The sequence below is a fragment of the Scophthalmus maximus genome, chromosome 22, assembly GCF_022379125.1.
Source record: "Scophthalmus maximus strain ysfricsl-2021 chromosome 22, ASM2237912v1, whole genome shotgun sequence".
In the NCBI taxonomy this organism is placed as follows: domain Eukaryota; kingdom Metazoa; phylum Chordata; class Actinopteri; order Pleuronectiformes; family Scophthalmidae; genus Scophthalmus; species Scophthalmus maximus.
The window spans coordinates 5,652,840-5,673,599 of record NC_061536.1 but is presented as its reverse complement, the minus strand read 5'-3'; the positions used below and the strand labels follow the sequence as shown (position 1 = coordinate 5,673,599).

The window sequence follows — 20,760 nt, the reverse complement described above, 5'->3', positions numbered from 1 at the left end:
ATTCATGTTTGTAAAGTGCAGGTTTCCATCAGTTGCATAAAAATGTTTAAACGGAAAAACCTGAAAATTGGTGACCTACATGCGAATTATCGTATATGTCAAGCTGAGTCAAGAGAGAGTGCAAGTGGTGGCTGTGGCAGCCACAGGACAGTGGCACAATCGTCAGCTGGGAGGAGGCGAGGAAGAAGACAAATTTAAAGTGCAAAAAGGATGACTTGACAAACAAGATCAGGGCCTTTGAGTCATTAAGAGCCTGTCAGAGGGTTTTAGAATTGGAGCTCTATGGCCTTGAAATTAAACACACACACACACACACACACACACACACACACACACACACACACACACACACACACACACACACAGTAGTGTCACTAAACTTTGTTAGCTGACATCTTAATAGATAATGTTTGTTAATAATGGGCACGAGTAACATGTATTCAATAATCCAATTAATCGTATTTCCCAATGTGTACTGTGTGAAGGCCATATTGATATTTTATTTTAAAAAACGGATATTTCTAAGGCAGAGGGTGTAAATGTTGCTCTTCGGCCTCCTGGTAGGATCATCTGAGCCATCGTGGGGATAAAAGATGTGTGACTATGAGCGCAGACAAAGCACGCTTCCCTACCCTCCAGCGTCGTCATTTCTCCCTCTGCGCCGTGCGCGTGGCCGCTTCCCATGACGTAACTTGACGTTCCCCGCGAGAATCCAGGAAGTGGCTCGCTCGCTCGCTCGCTCGCTCGCTGTTGTTTGTGTTCGTCGGTCGCCTCCGTGTTTCTGGTTGAATACAGCACTCGTTCGTGCCGAGATGGCCACGTTTATTTCAGTCCCGCTGAAAAAGACCTCCGAAGTGGATCTGGTGAAGCCGCTGTCGAAATTTGTGACGGCCGCATACCCGGCGAGCGAGGAGCAGGCAGAGTACCTCCGCGCCGTGGAGGAGTTGAACAAGCTGCGCAAAAACGCGCTGGGAAGGCCGCTGGACAAACACGAGAGCTCCCTGGAGATCCTCCTGAGGTAGACCCCCCCCCCGTTTATAACCCACCCGAACTTAGCTGCCATGTAACTTATACCCAGAGCAACCCTGTCATGTGGAGGGCAGCTAGCTTAGTCATCGCCGCACCCATACGTGTTAGCTCCGAGTTGCTAGCATCGGAGCTAAAGTTAGTCGAGGCTAATTTGCTTTGATGTATCTCTGCCAAAAAGTGTCCGTCTCGCGTGTTATCTATGCAAAGTTTCCGTGACAGGCGAACACGGGATCGGCTTGTTGGCTTGTTTAGCTGCGCTGTCAGACGCGGTGACGATGAGATAGAAGCCTCGCGGGCCGAGCGAGGTAATGGACTTTATTCACCGACTCGGACGAAAAGTGTGGTTTACCTTAGCATTAGCATTAGCTTCAACTGAAACTTTATTGTGTCCCTAAGATGAAACACACTGCAGTGTGTGTGTGTGTGTTTTGTCTCTCATCCTGCTTGGGACATGCAACAATAGAATGCCTAAAAACGTGAAATAAATGTCCTTTCGCACAAGTTTATATAAAACTTTAAAATACTAACAACACACCCGGACGCCGTCATTCAACTGCATCGGCCACCGTCATCGATTGACCGTTATGTTTACCAGCCCGATCAGCAGCTGATCCACGATGGAAGAGATTTGACCTTTCTAAGAATAAGTGATGCAAGTGTCTGTTCGTGATTAGATGAGCATGTTTGTACGGGGCACCGGTGGGGACGTGTCAGGTGTCACACGAACAGACATCCGCAGTGTGGCAGACTAGGTACTAGAGCAGTTCAACATGTCACAGAACAGATCAATATGATAGCTTTCCATACAGATGTGAGGACTGGGAAACGTAAGGAAAGCAGGGACACGCGCGTCAGTGAAGATCTGTGTGTACTCTACCTGTGGATTTGGTTTGAATCAGCTGCTCTGGATGTATAAAACATAGGAAATGCTTGCGCACGATATTAAAGCGTCATAACGCTAACCATTTTGCATAGAGGAACTGTGTTGTAAGAATGATTTGTGTGACCAAAATAAACTTCCTCCCTGCCCCGTGCTCCACTGACCACACCAGGCATGGTAACTGCTATCTTACTATTGTATAACTACGCAGGCCAATGGTTGTTAAAAGAATCAGCTCCAGAGGAAAAGTCAGAGAGGTCTTTTTGCTCAGTTGGCCTCACAGTCTTATCCAGATATCCATTGCAATGTGACTCAACATCAACCAACACACTCCAGTCCTATGTATAGAGGCAGACTTTGCCCTTTGTCATCTCAGTCTTTGTGACTCATGATTTATTTCTTTGCGCAGGATTTCCACAGATTACGCTAGTTGCCAAATGTGCACTTGCGGGGTGCCGGCCTTCCATTTTTTCTCCGTGAGTTGTTGTGTATTTCCCAAGACATAAGGCTCTTGAAAGATTATACCAGCAGAGGGTGCTGAGTGTAAAGTACTGACAGGTGGAGTGCAACCGGCATTGTAGTAATGCAAGACATTTACTCGTCTCTAGCACAATATGGGGGTTTTGTCGCTCATAAGCCTGTGAAGTTTTTCGTAGATAATCTACTTATACGGGTCATGAAGCCTGCTTCAGGTTATGTTTGGGATGCACTACTCCAATAATCAGTAATCGATTGCCATTGCAATCTCAGAACTCATGTTTTAACCCACATAAGAGATAGCTGCTGTCAGATCTGTTGATATTTAGCCCGAAGCAAGGTATCAAAAATTGGTAGCAGGAGAGAAATTGTTTGATGGTTGCATCCTTGGTTTATGTCAGTTGTTTGTAAGGTAGTATTTGAGACACATATTGACAGAATATGTAAAAGGAAAGTGACCTCTAGTGCCTGACCAGAGAAGATTTATGGATCTGAAAGACTTCTGTCAAAATTACATTGGGAATAACCCCTTGAGATGAACCCATCTCGTTTTCAAGGGGGGCCTCAAAAAGGAAAACAACAGAAAATAAAACCCAATAACAACACACACAAGCACACCCACACGCACACACACGTGCATAATGAGAGCTTAAAATAAGTGTTGCTTATTTATAGAAAAAATGTGAATACATGGGAAAGTGATAGTATCAATGATAACAAACAGTAAAGTCAAAATATTTTATCACAATATGTGATTAAGTACATGTACAAATATTCCAATAGTAAGATGAAAGAGCAATTTTGAACAGGTACAGAGATGAGTTTGATTCACTACCTTTAACTACCTAACTCACTACATAACTGTCGTTAGCCTACAAATGTATAGACATAACAAAGGACTTGGTGTGTAAAGTGTTGGACCTGTGGTTTAGTAGATGCCTGGTTGTGGCTCATGAGAGTCAGGCTTCAAACCCGCATGTCGCTGCAGAATCGTCTGCCATTGCTGACTTTGATCTTAGTTGCTCCTTGGCTCTTTGCGCATGTCGGTTATAGACGTGCCAGGTAACCTGGGCAACGAGCTCTAGCCCTTTCATCGGCGAGCTGACACACAGCTATTGTGTTACCGTGGTGTCTGTTGTCTTGTTTAGGACATTGGTTTTTGTGTTTGTCTTCAGTCACCTAGAAGGGCACACCTCAGCTTTCCTCGGTGCAGGTGTGGGAAACATAAGCAAATCAAACTGTATATTTGGGTAGCTCTATATATAAACTTTGTATATGTAAATGTATATGTATGCACTCAGTCTTTCTTGGAACTAGAAAAGCAGGGTGGATGAACTAGTACTTGCCGATTCCATAACCGGACACTGTCACTTCTTCTACCCTTACATCATCACCGATGAAACAGCTACGGCTTCTTGTGTCCGAGTGTGCATGCGCACTTCTGCATGCTTGTCTGTTCTAATACTTTTTTTTTTCATGACTCATTGTCAAGTGTCTCTGAAATAACAGAGCTCTCTCATACCACGAAGCTGCAGTTGTGTCATAATAAGCACTCAGTTATGATTTAACATTAACTTCAGTTATAATCTAGAATATAGACATTTCTACCTTTCCAATCAAAGCCATATGTGATTTATATAAAACAATGTTTTTGTGTTTAGACAGAGAATTTTTTTTTTTTTAAATGGTTTTAAACCTGTCATTTCTTTCCCTGTACAGATACTATGACCAGCTGTGTGCTATCGAGCCCAAGTTTCCCTTCTCTGAAAACCAGGTAATTGATTGGACAGCGCTCATAATTGTTGGTCAGGTTTAGTTCCCAAAACAGACGAAGTCCAACACAAAGCCTCTCCCTCTCTCTGTTTCTGCAGCTCTGCTTAACCTTCACATGGAAGGACGCCTTTGATAAAGGGTCGCTGTTCGGGGGCTCGGTCAAGCTCGGTAGGTGCAGTCTCTTATCAAGTGCATTTGTGTCTGTGGAAGAATATCTGTTACTCTGAGATGGAAGAGACAATTTTACAGGCTTTAAAGCCAATATAGGGCTATGCCCTGATGGTCCATTGACTGTAATAATATCTCGTTATCCTTCTCTTGTTTTCTGTGTGTGTCTGTCTCTCACACACACACACTCATACTTTTTGTGACTAAATAGTTCCCGTTTTACTTTACCAGGCCTGACAAGGTGTTGTATAGTGTTTTAAGAAAAACTTGCCATTCTCTTACACAGTTGTTTGTACGAGAGAGATCAGAGGTGTGTCAGGGTCAAAGACTGAGGGGGAAAAAATGTCAAATGAAAAAACGAGAGTGAAAATACATGTCCTGATTCTTTGTTGCAGTTCACATTCTGCACATTTATTCTGTTCACGCTTGAATCTTTTGTCTTCTGTGGTGAATCGTGGGAGCTCATGACTGAGATTTTTTCCAGTTTAAACTGGGTGTGAAAATTGTAGAATGAAGCAGTCCTCTTCAATAATCACTTTGTAGCTGTGGAAATAAATCAAACTTAATTTTTATCTGTGCTGTGAAAATGTACTATTCCCCAGTTGTCCTTGAAATTAACCACGTTTTTTTGTGTTGCAGCTTTGGCCAGTTTGGGTTACGAGAAGACGTGTGTGTTGTTCAATGCTGCAGCGTTGGCCAGTCAGATCGCCTCAGAACAGAACCTGGACAATGATGAGGGACTGAAGGCTGCAGCCAAGTACTATCAGGTGGGTGTAACAGTGATACAGAAACGTGTACAGAAATGATTTAAATGCCAGGTGGAAATTACTGTATGTAATACTCCGAATCCTCAATGTCCTTGTCGGTCAACTCTCCTCTCATCAGGTGATCAGACTCTGTTACTCTTTGACGGAGCAGACAATTCCAATTTGTTACTGCGGTGTCAGACTACGTATTGATTACTCGTATACGTGATGAATGTGGCAGCTACCACTGATCAAATATTAATCAAATACGTTTGGTGTTTATAAAAAATAATCGGACATCCCTTGTTACGATTACATTTAATGGTAATCTAGAATTAACTAAGGGAGGATATTTTTGGTACGTACACACCAACAATAACCAGAAATGTTTCGGACCTGTCCAGAAAGAAGAGCTCTCGCTCTGCTTTTTAAGCTGGCAACCGACTCAGGGAATAACCTATTGTTCAATTTCATATTCATATTTCATATATTAATATTGTAGATGTAAGTAAATATATTTAAATGTTTGTTTTGGCAGTGGATCCAAGAGGAAACACTCGACTCTGGTTTGAATATCCGCTGGAAGCTTTTCAGACAAAGAATGTATTTTCTTTGACAACAGCACTTCCTGTATTGTCAGGAGTGTTTTACAAGCATATTGCAAACACATTTGGAGCTCAATCGCGATCAATATGATAAAAGCTATTATTGGGCCGTAAGACTCGTTCTATTTAAAATATAAAGGATAGCATCATAAATTCATTTTGTATCTTAATATTTATCTGAAGGAAAACCATGCCCTTAATTCCCCTGCTTCACAGACTACGGGTGTGGTGAGGTGACATAAACAAAAAGATGAATATTTTCACTCTTGTGTGTAAGGATTTTATGCTATTTTGACATGTTCAACTCATCAAAATAAACTCCATATCTGTGATCCGGACACAAGCATGCGAGAGGCCTGCAGAACTTTATGAGCAGCGGTCTTTTGTGAAACATGTAGCTCCAACCCTATCTGTGATATGTGACAGCAGCGCTCGCAAATAGTTTTTGTGAAACAGGTCACACGCAGGTAAGATAGCAGAGCAAAAAAAAAGAGGTAGAGCGTTATTGAGAGACTCCATTGGACAGTGCCATGGGGGGGTGAATGCAGATCATCTCCGCCAGGTGAAATGGAGCTGAAAGATGAAGAACAATAAAAATTTAATTTAATTTCTATCATGGCATTAGTGTCTCATCTGTTTTTTTTTCATTTAATTGAATTCAAAAGGGCTTACTTGGCATTAAAGTTTCAAAAACAATGTTGCCAAAGCCTCAAAATGGAATTCAACTGGATAACCATTTATCTATGTCTCCATCCAGCTGGCCGGAGGAGCGTTCGGTCACATTAAGGACACCGTCCTGTCGGCACTGAATAGGGAGCCCACCATGGACATCTCCCCGGAGACGGTGTGCACCCTCAGCCACATTATGCTGGCCCAGGCCCAGGAGGTCTTCTTCCTCAAAGCTACTTCAGGTATCAAAAGACAAAAACACTGTTCAAACACACATTGTATTTCCATACAGACATTTAACATTTTCAGCACACCACCATCATTGGATTTATCTCTGTCATTTAGATCATTTGAACAGGATCCATTTTAGTCCTGGACCTTAGCTTAAAAAAACAGGATGCACTACTAAGACTTTTTCTCAGTAATGTGTCTGCTAAGTTTCATTGTTTAGGGGCACTAGTGTCACACATCTACCAGTCTGGCTGATATAAAGGAAGCAGAGTTATTGTAATAAATAGCATCATTAATTACACACTCGTGATTTTTAGCACAGGCAGCAGGTACTTTTGTTGCAGGCTGAACACAGCCTCTATCCCAGTTCTGTCTCCAGAGTTGCTTATTAGAGTTTTTTAGCACAACAGTTTTGAAAGTTACATCATAAAAGAAGCCCCCATTATTATTATATATATATATATATATATAAAAGAAATGGCTGCATATTTTTTGCTGAGAGGGAGGATTTCATTGTAAATGAGTTTCTCACTTGGATGTGAGCGCAACGTCATCTAGAGGACCTATGAATGCTGTTGTTGAATGGATTAAATGCACAAGACATAATAGCCACAGGCAGCTCTGAAAAATGCAGAGAATCACTCCCGTTATATACCGTATAATATGTGTGAATGTATGTAATGTACAAGAACATAACTTCTTCTCTGGCCTTTGTTAAAAATTAACTCTGGTTGGTTGAATTGAAAGTTGCCTTTTTCCCCCCCAACCAATAGACAAGATGAAAGATGCTCTCATCGCAAAGCTGGCTAATCAGGCTGCAGATTTCTATTGCGACGCCTTCAAGCAATGCCAGTATAAAGACAACCTTCCCAAGGTATGTGTAGGACACACATGCAGTTACACACTAACCTAAAAACTGCTCAGGTTCAACAGAAAACAACCGTCAGCCATGTGTTCATTTGTGGTGGAGACGCATGAAGAGTTTGGATTCTGTGTGGTGTGTCTGATCGTCTGTATTGATTTGTATGTGTGAGTCTGTGGGGGGAGAGATGTTTCAAAGAGTGCTCCTCATGTTGTGGGACTGTCCAAATGGCATTCGCTCTCTCTGTTCTCATTGGTCCGTTTCCACCCTGTTTTCATTCTGATTGGCTGGTTTCTACTGAGCAGTTTGACCCGTTTTCATTCCGATGTCTTTCTTTCCATCTAATCATGGACATCTGAAGTACTCGCTGTCTGTCTAACAAATACACACGCACACACACACACAAACTACTCAGGTTTACACAGCAAATTTTATATCTTCAGGTTAATGAAATCAAACTTGATTGAAAAGCATTAGTCACTTGGAACATTTTTTTCATAATTTCAAAGTTAGACTAGTGATTAATTAGTGGAGATTTACACATTACTGAAACATTTTGCACAGCACAACATTAACAGATTTGTTGTTACTTGACTTAGTTATTAGTTTTTAATTATTATTATTCATAATATAAACTGGGGAGATTTATTTATTCAGTTTTAAACACTTGTTAGAAAATAGCTTGTGGTTTCTAAGAACTTTCGGAGGGCTAATAGGTCACAGATAAACAGATGGTTAGTTAAACCAAGCCCTGGCCGTACATCATTATATGTGCTCTGTCATGAAGCAGCGCCACACACACATCAGCTCATATGAACACACACGCGCAGGTACACACACACGTGCACGCGCACATACAGCTCGGGGTATTTGATGAAGGTGTAGCAGCTTCTGCTAAGGTTAAGCACTCATTGCCTGTTCTGTTTTCTCTCTCGTCTTCCTTTCTTTCTGCATCCCTCGTGGTTTTGGTGGTGTTGGCACTGGTTGTGTGTGTGTGTGTGCGTGCGTGCGTGCGTGCGTGCGTATGTGTGCGTGTGTGTGCGTGTGCCTGTGTGTGTGTGTGTGTGTGTGTGTGTGTGTGTGTGTGCGGGCGGTTGCCCGCGTGTGTTGTTGCGGTTGCGTGCGTGTATGTGCATGCACGCTTATGATTGGCCACTTCTGACTGCTTTTGCCTGTTTGTGATTGGCTTTCGTAATGTCAATTGTGATTTGACCTTGCTGGTGTGTGTCTGCCATTTTGTGGTTTGCCTTGCCGTTTGTGTTGTGTGTGTTTATATTTGTTTGCGTGCCTGTGTGTTGCTCTGTGGTTGCCTCTCCCTGGTCAGTATTTTTATTTTCAGGAAGTGATACCGGTGCTGGCGGCCAAGCACTGCATCATGCAGGCCAACGCTGAGCTGCACCAGAGCATCCTTGCCAAGCAGAAGAAGCGCTTTGGAGAGGAGATCGCCCGCCTGCAGGTATGCATATGACTTTATTGTTTTGTTCCCACTCTCAGATACTCAGGTAATGTGGCTTTTATTTCATCATCATTTGGATGAATTCTTACCTCAAATGTCTGTGTGGACTTCTAATAACAATTTCACCTTGACAGTCCACATCCAAATCAAAAAGTTTACTCATGGAACAACATTTTTCCTCAATCCCATCACTCCAGCATGCAGCAGACTTGGTGAAAAATGTGGCCTCCCGTTACGATGAGTATGTGAGCGTCAAGGACCTGAGTGACAAGATCAACCGAGCTCTCACTGCTGCCAAGAAAGACAACGATTTTATCTACCATGACCGTGTTCCTGAAGTCAAGGATCTGGAGCATATCTGCAAGGCAGTGTTGGTCAAAGCCTCTCCCATCACACCTCCACTCAGCCAGAAATTCACAGGTACGACACACAAACACTTAGCACAGTTCCCCGTTGTCAAGACGGATTGACACACTTGAAGAGACATAATTGTACCAAAAAGTATTTACATTTGAGTATAAGAGACAAAGGAAAGTGTTTGCAAGAAATTACAATTGGGCGTCAGAGTCCTTTTTGTTCACTCTGTAATCCAGTTAACATCAGAACATTGACATATAGATATAATGCCTAGTAAAAAGTGCCATAAAGAGAGGTAGACCTATTGTTTGTGCGAAATTTCCCGTGATTCACCAAGATCTATGGTGTTGGAAGAAAATGCATTTTTTTTCCCCTACCTGGCTTTTGTAAAAACAACCCCTGGGTAGAGTATATCTGAAGCATATTCCCCTTGAAAGACCAAAGACGGCCGTCTTAATGGTGGCCATTTTAAGTAACTCTGCTCTAAAAACATCAACTCAAACTCTGTGTCTAGGGAGTGGATGAGTTCAAATGGGATTTTATCAACCACACACTCAAACGCGGCTTGTTGGGTTTTTTTGTAATTGGTTGCTTTTTTCCTCTTCAGACTTGTTTGAGAAGATGGTTCCCATGGCGGTGCAGCAGTCCATGAGTATTTATAGCCAGAGGAAGGCTGAGACTGTTAACAGACTGGTGGGAACAATGAGGGAGACTACCAATCTCTGCAACGGGTACGTTGTCCTACGACTGACGAAGCAGAAACATTGTAGGCGTTGAGTTATAGTGATCGGGTGCTGCTACTGTAACATAATTCAAGGTCATGTAACTTAAAATGATCCAGCTTGTAGCGTATTGTGAGAAAAATGACGGAAGAGACGGAAGATAAGTGGATAAATTGGAATTGTAGAATTAGAAATGTCACAGTTATGGTTAGGGTGTCATGCAATATCGCCTTTGGGAGGTGTGTGTGTGTGTGTGTGTGTGTGTGTGTGTGTGTGTGTGTGCGTGTGCGTGTGGCTCTCATTGGACCATCCTGTTAAAAATGAACAAATCAGTAGGTTGTACAAGCTTTACGTTGTTGATATATGCATTGCATGTTTTTTAAGTTGTTCTCATATCAGGTCTGGTAAAACCAGGCATCACTAGTGTGCAAGTATATTTGTGTAACTGTTTTCCAATGAGCATGAACACGACTGCCTGTGACTCAGTGCATGGATGGGTTTATCAAAAATTCATAACCTAATGGTGCATTAAAATGTCAATACAAGCACTTGTGGGTTTTTGTAACACCATAAAAAGCACTAATGGGTGTCTGTTGAAATTAGAACAGTTACACAACTTGATTTCGTAATTTTTGTTTTTGTTCTGGAGAAACTGTAGTAACGAAAAGATAATGATGATGGTGTGTAACTGTCCATCAGGGTGTTGGCGTCCCTGAACCTGCCAGCCGCCCTCGAGGATCTGTCAGGAGACTCCATCCCACAATCCATTGCTGAGAAGGCCAGATCCGTGGTGCAGTTGGGAGGACTGCAGAGCATCGAGCAGCTAATCAAAGACCTGCCTGAGCTGCTGACTCGCAACAGAGAGATCCTGGACGAGGTTGGTGTTGGAGATAAACGGAATGATAACGTGTCGGACTCTGCCGCTTAGCGCTAATCCTAAATCCTAAATCCATTTTGAAAAAGTAAAGAAAGTACTTTTAGTAAAACAGCCCCTTAAACCGCTCGTTTTTGTTATGACTTTGCTTTCTTGACAAAAAAGCATACGAATCTAATGCTTCTCAGCAGCTGACTTGGACGTCCTGAATGTTTGACTTTCCTCCCGCTGCTCGCAGAAAAGCAGAACGCAAAAAAATCATAATCACTCCTAATGGCGGAAATCCCAGATCAGGATCATCACTGAAATCTATTCCACCGATCTTTGGGCCAAGGACTGTCTGTCCACCAGCCAAGGCATTTCTTTTTACACAACTTACTGACAAACAAATAAACAGATGGGAGGGAAAATAAATCTGTTTCCAAGTTTGTTGGCAGAGTTGAAAAGTCCAAACCAAAATGTTTTAATTTCACCTTAAAAAAAGTAGGTAGTTCTGTTGAAAAAAAAAGAAAAAAAAATGAAAAGTACATTTATGCTGGCCAAAAAGTGAAGTGTATGTAATTCATTATTGCAAACTCTAGGCAGGATTTTAGTTCTGAAATATTTCATCCATTTGATTGGTCAATAGAAAGTAGAGTGAAACAGAAAACTCAAAATGTTTGATAATTTAGTTATTCTTTTTAATTGTTCAAGGGAAAACCAACTCCACATATATGCTGTTTTATGGTTATTAGTTGTAAGGGTACTGTCTTTTATTGAATACTTTTTGTTTTGTAGATACAATGAGCAACACCACAGTCTTACCTCGAGTTCTCTGAACCTGTAACAACTGTGATGAGCTGCAGCCTTCACGAAAGTCTGAACCCTGTTGTTGCCAGAAATATGCTGAGTGACTGTGCTCAGAAGTCAATAGCACTTATGCACACAGGCCCCACGTAAAGAGCTACAAATGAGTAATAAAGGCTTAGTCATCAGATCGTCTAGTGTGAGCGTTGTTGAGACAATGTTTATCCTTTGTCCATCAGTCTCTGAAGATGCTGGACAATGAAGAAACGACAGACAATGAACTGAGAACCAAGTTCAACCAGCGCTGGAACAGAACCCCCTCTGGAGACCTGTACAAGCCCCTTCGCGCAGGTACACACACACACACACAAACAAACACGTTTTTTACATAGATTGTATGGCTTGATGCGTAATGTTTTGGGGTTGTCTGTCCATTCCAGTCTTGTGAACACGATATTTCATGTGTCTTTAGGGAATTTCAGCAAATTTGGCACAAACTTGCACTGATTCAATTTTGGCGGTCAAGGGTTTTAGGTCACAGTGACCTGATGTTTTTATGAACATGATATATGAAGAACAGCCGTTGGGTATTTCATTACATCTGGCAAAAACATTCCCTCGGAATCAAGGAAGACCTGTTTAGAATTTGGTGGTCTAAGGTCAAGGTCATGGTCAACTGTACTTACAGTAACTGTAATTTGGCACAAATTCACTGGCACTTCATTGGTCAGTGGGGGCGTACAAGCAAAGAGCAGAAATTTTAGTTGAGTATGTTCCAATGCACTGTTGACCATGGTCTCCTCTAACACCCCCCCACCCCCTTTCTCTTTCCCAGAGGGCGGCAACTTCCGCGACATCTTGGACAAAGCTGTGCAGGCCGATCAGGTGGTGAGGGACCGCTACAGCGCCCACGGCGACATGATCGCCCTGCTGTGCAGACCCGAGGACGAGCTCAATGCCGCCATCCCCTCCGCCAACCCGACCAAAACATTGCAGGGCAGCGAGGTCTGTCCATGTAATATTATCTTCTTTATATCGTATCGTTATTTTTGTAGCCAGTTCAGGAAACACAAACTTTTTTTTATTGAGATCTGCCACCTCATCCCAAGATATTATGCGTGTGCCACATAACTACAGAAACCTGCTGTACCCGAACACCCAGTGGACATTGTGTGCTTTATGGCTCTATCCCCTCCTCCCCACAGTTGCTCCATTTTTCATTTTCTTTGCTGACTTTGCATTGTATTTCACTGGGGAACTTAGAAAACTAAGCAAGCAGAACTGGGAAGGGGTGAAAAACTGCATGTCTCCATCCTGCACCGTATTCAGGCTACAGTGGAGAAACACAATAAAAAGGTGTTGAGGTTTGCTTTAGGCCGCAGTCATTGTGCCTGGGGTGAGAGGTCAGAGTTCATGTAGGACTCATGATGTCCGGTCTATCTTCACTCCAGGTGGTGAATGTGCTGCGCTCCCTGCTCTCCCAGCTGGACGAGATGAAGAAGGAGAGGGAGACCATTGAAGGAGAGATCAAGGCCGTGACCTTTGACATGTCTGCCACCTTCCTGATGGCACTCGCCCAGGACGGGGTCTTGAACGAGGAGCAGCTCTCGCTCTCTCAGCTCGACCAGTTGTACGGCGCCTACAACCAGAGAGTACAAGCCACCGTCCGCACGCAGGAAGAGCTGCTGGGACAAGTACAGGTATACGAACACAGACGCCGTCTGTGACGAGATCATGCGTCAGTAGTGTTCTGCCCTGTTTTCCATACTGGGATCAATGAATCAGTGAAGCATTTGTATTGAAAGAAAATGTTCAGGCTGTTGTCAGTCAGCAAGTGGAGATAAAGTTCAAAGAGGGGGTAAAACCCAGTTTGCCCCCCTGAACACTGCCCATGTGTGTGAAGAAAAACGATCAGTTCCCTGTGCAAAAATCTACATATGTTCCAAAAGGTCTCGGGGTTTAACCTCCTCAATCTGTGATCTTTCCTTTTCACTCTGCGATCCCTTTGCAGACGTCCCACCAGGAGTTCAGCAGTCTGAAGCAGTCCAACACGGAGGCCAACCAGAGGGAGGAGGTCCTGAAGAAGCTGGCTTCAGCCCACGACAGCTATGTTGAGATCAGCAGCAACCTGCGCGAAGGCACCAAGGTACTTGTCAGCACAACACGCCGGCACACAGGAGGCTCAGCGGGCCGCGCTGCAGTAATGCATGTCTTGCCAGTAACGTTCTACGTTTTTATGTCATGGCGTTTTGCAAGCCAGGGGATTTATTTTTGTCCCCCTCCTTTTTTTATTCTTCTCTCCTCCTTCAGTTCTACAACGACTTGACAGAAATCCTGCTTAAGTTCCAGAACAAATGCAGCGACATTGTTTTCGCTCGCAAGACAGAGCGGGAAGAGCTACTTAAGTACGTACTTGTCTTTACATTGATTTTATTATTAGATTATCGCGTCCAACAGTTTTATTGAGCTACAGATGATGGCCATGGGTCCTAAATTCATGAATATGAAGGAAACCGATGTACAGGTATGTTTTGTAATGTTTCAATCCTGGTTTCAGGGAGCTGCAGCAGAGCATCGCCCGAGAGCCCAGCGCTCCATCCTTCAATGTCCCCGCCTATCAGAGCACCCCTGCCGCTGGCCCCACCCCTGCACCCAGGACCGTATTCGTAAGCAGCACTTCGCAAGCACTGACGACCGCTGAACTTTATAAAAGGCTGATGGTTGTGTATCAGTCTGTCGTCTCTCACTCTCTCTCCCACTCTGTCCTCTAGCCTCTGCAGCCTCAACAAGCCCAACAGCAGCCACCAGCCAAGCCCCAGCCCCCAACCAGGCCTCCACCTCCCAGCATCATCCCTCAGGCAGCCTCCACGGCTCCTACCAACACACCAGCCACCGGCCCTCCCTCCAGCAACCCACCACCCATGGCCCCGCCATCCCAGGCCCAGGGACCACCTTACCCCACTTACCAGGGTTACCCAGGGTGAGTTTGTCGTCACGACGTCCTGATTTCAGAAGAGGTTTTTGTTTTGTATTACTCTTTATGTTAACATCAGGACAGAGTGGATCATTGGGATCGTTTTGTGTTGGCTGGATACATCGTGAGTCTTCTTTCTGGTCACCAGAGGCTTATTTATCTATGTACCAACAAAGAGCGATGTAGAAAAAATTCAGGGAGCAACTTCTCACTTCTGGCCTGTGCTGAATAGGGCTGGGCCAGTAGATTTGGTTGAACATCACACACATTTGTTTATCCCTGCAGGTACTACCAGGTGCCCATGGGTTACAATCCCTATCCCTATGGCCAGTACAACATGCCCTACATGCCCTACCAGGCGACTCCCGGACAAGGAGGATACCCAGGGGCCCCTCCTGCTGGACAACCCTACCCCGGCTACCCCCAGCAACCTCCACAGCAACAGCCCTACTACCCTCAGCAATAACTCTCCTCTCCACCCGCTCATTCCTCTTCTCTTTTGTTAACACCAAATAAAAAAATACCCCCAGCAATAACACTTTATCTCCATCAACTACCGTTTCTCTGATCCTTTTTTAAAAAATTTTTTATCTCTCTCTCTCCCCCTCTCTCACTATCAGCAGCTGTAAAAACCCAAGTGAATGGCGACCTCCAAGCTGCTTTGCACCTTGATTCCCTTTTTTGTTCTTTATTTTTTATCTTTCACCAAAGTTTTCTTTTCCATCTTACTTTCCTGATCTCTGACGGCACTTTTCTGAAACTTATCTCAACTCTCATCGATGCACTAACCCCCTCCTCTTGCCTTTAAGATAATTTAAATGTAACTCATATTCTAAGAGTTTTGTTCCTTGTTTAATTTAACCTAGTTTTCATCAATAACTGACTCTCCGTCTGGGCTGGACTGCTGTACAACATCTCATGGAGGCACACAGGACGGCTCTCCGTCTCCTGGGTTGAGAGTGTGTGTGTTGGGCGGGTGGATGATGGGAGTCAAGCCACTGATGGGTGGGCGCAGCCACATCTGCACTCCCGCCCAACCTCTCTGTGCTTCTATATCAACTATAATCCTATTTTTGTAATAAATCCCGTTGCCTCGCTGATGTATAAACCTATAAAAACGAATGGCCTGCAGGTTTTCTAATATAGATGATGACTGTTGAGAGCTCGGCTCTCTCTTTCGCTCTTTCCTCTTCTCTCTTTCACCCGGGGAACGTGGGTATATTTCTGTTACAATCAGAGGCTGTATAAGAGGGAGAAATGATTCTATTATATGAATATATGTATAAATAAGACTGTATGTGGTTAACCGAGACACTCTGTGCACTGCACTCTCCTGCTCTTTGTGTTTATTTTTATTCCTAAGCTCTAATGTGATTAAAAAAACAACTGCCAGCCAGACTTTCTTCTCGTCTAATTTAAAATGTCGAATTGTGACTCTGGAGGTTCGTGAAGCCGCCACAAGAGGGTAGTGTTGCAGCTCACGGGGTAACACAGCAGCTCCATCAGCCCTTCTCAGGCGCCAGTGTTGCACTTCTCGGCCTATCAGGGATGGAGTCGTCCCATCCGACTAATCGGGCGCCCTTTGACCCTTTGGAACATTCGGGGCAGATCCCATTTAGATGACATGCAAATTACGTCCCAGTTAGGTCGTGATCTCATCCAATCATATTTCCCCTCCAGGTGATTTTTCCACCGACCAAAATTCCATCCCAATATATTTATTCAGTGTCAGGAGACGCTAATGATTTCACATTTCTCCTCCCTCTGCGTGTGTGTGTGTGTGTGTGTGTCAGGAAGGCAGATGGCAGCGCAGTGTGATGTCTGGAAGGATGCATGGAGATGTTGGCAGAGAGCTGCTGGTCCCCTGCCTGCATCCATCACTCCACCCCTCTTCATTCTCCTCTCTTCTCTCCGTCGAAACTGTCTTCTCGAGTTCCTATCAGCACAGCTCTTCTTTTTTATTTTTAATTTTAAACCCACCACATTCCACTTCATTTACCCACAGTGTACTCCCATTTTATTTTTGTTTTTCTCCCTACCAGACTCCCTTCATCATATTTTCCTTTGGGTTTTTCTTCTTCTTCTTCTTCTTCTGTTTACCACCTGTCTTTGTATATGCTCATCTGCTCCCTCCTCCTCCATTATTCCCCTCTCCCCTGTCTCATCTGTTTTTGCTTATACCATTCTTCTGCCCTTGCCATCAAAGCTGGCGGTGAGTTGTTTTCACCGGTCAGTTTCTGTTGGTTCATACAATGTCTTACAGCAGCATCACATAAGAAGTGTCTGTGTGTGTGTGTGTGTGTGTGTGTGTGTGTTACAGAGTGAAACACTTTTAATCAGATCTAACATCCACTGGAGGTGACACAACACATACACACCACCATGTCTCGCTCCCTCTCCCTCCCTCCCTCTCTATCTATACAGCATGCCATTGCTGCCAAAGCCAATTGTAGTTCTAGATGTGTTTATCAAAGGTGTCTTTGTGTCTCAGGCGCTTAATTTTAACAAGACATTCTCCAGTGGAGGAGTGTCATATTTTAATTGGTCTGAAACAGAATAAAGGCAGCGAACAGAGCACTGCGGTGACAGGTATTAATTACCTTCTGCCTAATGGCTCCCGAAATCAGCACTCAGCCATATTGGTGTTCACGCTATTCTAACTCCCCCACTTCTTTTTCTTCTCTCTCCTCGCTTTTCTCTCCTCCTCACCATGTGCGTGTCCGCAGTATCTAGGGCTGAGGCGAGCGTTTTCTTTGGCTCTGATGCTGATAATTAAAGATACATTCTCGATTAGGGAAACAGACATTGTTCTCTAACAGACATTCCCTATAGTTTGCCAAAGCTCAACTAAAAAGAGGTGTTGCAGTTGAGGATGCTTGATAACTAAACCTGAACCTAAACCTGAAAGTCTGAACTGAAATAATTGAAATCATTGGCTTCAAATAACTAATAGGTATCGAATTTGTAAGTAATGGTTAAATGATTGAATAATGTTAGTTAGTTTAAAAGCAAAGGATAAGTGGATGTAACAGATCACTGCAGTGTTGGGTGAATTGTGTAAGTCATGTGTAAATGCTCAGTTGGATTAGTAATATCCAGTCCAAAAAAATAGTTGATGAATGGTTGAAATAGTCTTCGTGAAAAGTAATGGATGAATGAATTTATTTTTAAATGGTCCAGCGTCAGTGTCAACTGTTCTCTTTGCGATTAGATCAGAAACGTGATGAGTGGTGTTGGTCGGTGCGAGGCTGGTGTCACGGGGCCCGTGGGGACGGGGCCCGTGAAGCTGCACCTCATTCAGGTGCATCACTTTTGTGAAGTGCAGTTCAAAAATAGAAATGTGAGAAATATAACGTGGTGCTGAAATCTCGTGCACAGTGTTAATTTGACCGGTCTATCAGCTCACGAGTTTGCCAGTATCAGTGCATGTGCGTCGATTGATATTTTTTTTTTTGCCCTGGCGTGTGCGTTGATTTTTTCTTTCTTTCTTTCCCCTTTTTTTTTTTTTTTTTCCATAGAAGCAAGATGCCTGAAATAGCTCTGATTGACAGGTATAGAGACACAGTTACTATAACAACTACCTCCTGGCTCTCATGAGCACTTCTCTCTTCCTCTCCGCCTCCCCTCACCTCTCCTCTCTTCATTTTCTTTTACCAGCTCTCCTTTTTACCCCTGCTTCCCTCTCACCCCCTCACTGTGTGCATGTGTGGGTGTGGAGGGAAGAAGGGATTATGAAAAAGAACTCGACTGCAATATTCCTTCACATGGAGATGTTTGTGTTGCAAGATAGAGAGGCCTGGCGCCAGCTATTGGATCTAACCTGTGTGGGCGTGGGTAGGCGCGAGTGGGAAGATGAAACATGCTTATACAACATGGGCAAATAAGCCTTTTATATTCTTTTCGTGTTTCCTTTTTGGTGTCTTTTCCTCTGTCGGCTTGTGCTGCTCCACTTGTATAATCAAGTCAGTCGAATGTGCAGTGTTGCTGCCTGTGTTTGTGTTTGTGTGTGTGTGTGTGTGGGGGGGGGGATTGCATGCTTGCATGCCCTTGTGTCAGGGAAGCAGCACAGTGAGGCCACCTGATATGATGGGTGAATTTCAAGCACGATAGAATCTGAGGGGAGTGACACCAGAGAGCACAGAGCAAGAGAGAGAGTGTGTGTGTGTGTGTGTGTGTGTGTGTGTGTGTGTGTGTGCTTGTGTGTGTGCTTGTGTGTGTGCTTGTGTGTGCTTGTACGTGCACTGCTGGGAAGAAGACGGACGTCATTGCTGCCACCTGCTATAGTAGGACAAAGGCCAGACACATACACACACTTGCATATGCAGACAGCCAAGCAGAGGTCAAAGCAATCTCTTAACATAGCATTAATGATATGATTTACTTAACCTTCTTACACTAAAGCTATCTCAGGCCCTCCATTTCCTCCTGTCAGAGTGGCCCCCCCCTCTCCTCGCCCCCTGTCCCTGCCTCTTCTTTCATCTCCCCGTCTCTGAGTCATCACACAGGGTGAGAGGTCTGAGGAAAACAAGCTGCCAGAGTTGGACATAACATAACAATGCAGCACCTGTCAGAGACTGTGTGTGTGTGTGTGTGTGTGTGTGTGTGTGTGTGTGTGTGCGTGCGTGCGTGTGTGCGTGCGTGTGTGTGTGTGCGTGTGTGCGTGTGTGTGTGTGTGTGTGTACCTGTGTGTGAGAGTACATGTGCATGCAGCTGTCTCGGTGTCTGTCATCAGACGAATGCAGGGAACATTTCCAAGTCTTACTGTAAGTACAAAGATACACAGACCGTGTGTGTGTGTGTGTGTGTTTTCTCTCTGCCGCCTTTATTGACTGGTTGTCTCGCTTTGTGGCAGGAAATCAGACAGTGGGTCTCCACACCTGTGTGACCCTCAACACAGAGATCCTCTAATGATCTGAACTCAGCTGCCATGGTCTTGTGCTGCACGCGCTTCCTCACTCGTCTCAGACCTGATCAATGGCACACCCATCGGCCTGTCGGAAGACATGTACTCCTCGTGTGTGTGTTTCAGATGAAATAATGAGAGCACCTGTGCAGGTCTTTACTCCTTTCTGCTTGTTGCAGAAGTTGACAATTAAAAAATTGGGAGATAAAAGCGGTGCTTCAAATTGCATGTGCAAGTGCGTTAATATTGATCTTTTTGATGCTGCAAATTGACAAGTGAAACTCGAATCTTTGTTTTTGATGAAAAGCGCTTGCTGGTCACATCAACTTGGGGGGAAATTTCGGGGCATTTCTGCACCATTCACACAGCAAAGGGTGGTAATTCACAATGAATTAGGTTACAATACACGGGGGAAGGCACGGCCCATAATAAGACATTTAAAACACGATGGGATCTGGTATCCATGTGCAGGGTATCCATAGAGACCGTTGCTATGGCGGAGAGAAATCTCACCTCATTAGGAACAAATATAAATAGCCTTGCGACTCAGCTTATGGTCATGATGCCCACGGCTGACGAACAGCCTTCGGGGCTTCCAGGTCAGTCATACCGGATGAGAGCGAGGATGTGGAGAAAGAGGGAGTGATAAGTGGATAAAATGATTAAGGCAATTAGAAGGAAAGAAGGAAGGAAGGAAGAAATTAAGGTTTGGAAGGACGGAGGGAAAAGATTGAGCTCCTGAAGATGGGAGACACAAGGGAGGAGGAGGAGGAGGAGGAGGAGGATGTATGTGTGGGCATGGAAGGAAGATGGGTGAGGGGGAAAAATGCAGCCAGTAAGAAAGTTTGTCACTGCTGTCTCAGGAAAATCTCTCAAATGTCAACCTTTTCAATTTCATACTCAAACCAAAATTGTGTAAGGGGAGCGTCAGAGACGGAAAAAATCCATTCAACACAAATGCTCACTTGGCAATATATGGTGAAATGAAATCAGTGACACTGTGTCTATGTGCAGTGCTCTTCCCAGGGAAACACAATTATGAGGCAGTGACATATGAGCAAGATAGAGATACAGTCCCGAACCAGAGAAGAAAGAGAAAGCATGACGAAAATAGCATTATGAGATGAAATGAATGACTTGTGAAAATAAGGCTGAATTTTTTCTCTTTTTTTACAGTTTTTTTTTATTTATCTCCAAGAACCGACTTTTTGCAGCGCCGGCGTTTTTCCCAGTGATGTGCCCAACAAG

General features: G+C 44.0%; 1 protein-coding gene across 2 annotated transcripts; it reads left to right on the top strand.

The window, feature by feature from the left end:
• The first annotated feature begins 691 nt into the window (after positions 1–691).
• On the top strand, positions 692–16,007 carry LOC118292394 (programmed cell death 6 interacting protein). Of its 2 annotated transcripts, none has more exons than XM_035621319.2 (18): positions 692–1,018; positions 4,106–4,160; positions 4,258–4,327; positions 4,967–5,094; positions 6,436–6,589; positions 7,352–7,452; positions 8,765–8,896; positions 9,094–9,316; positions 9,861–9,984; positions 10,675–10,852; positions 11,875–11,986; positions 12,471–12,640; positions 13,087–13,335; positions 13,647–13,781; positions 13,946–14,040; positions 14,193–14,301; positions 14,407–14,615; positions 14,895–16,007. In XM_035621319.2, the coding sequence occupies exons 1-18, from the start codon at positions 813–815 to the stop codon at positions 15,073–15,075; spliced, it is 2,631 nt and encodes an 876-aa protein (XP_035477212.1). In that variant the 5' UTR covers positions 692–812; the 3' UTR covers positions 15,076–16,007. The 2 variants fall into 2 exon arrangements, with proteins under 2 accessions (XP_035477212.1, XP_035477214.1); XM_035621321.2 differs by having other exon boundaries at positions 693–1,018; positions 8,780–8,896.
• The last annotated feature ends 4,753 nt before the right edge of the window (positions 16,008–20,760 follow it).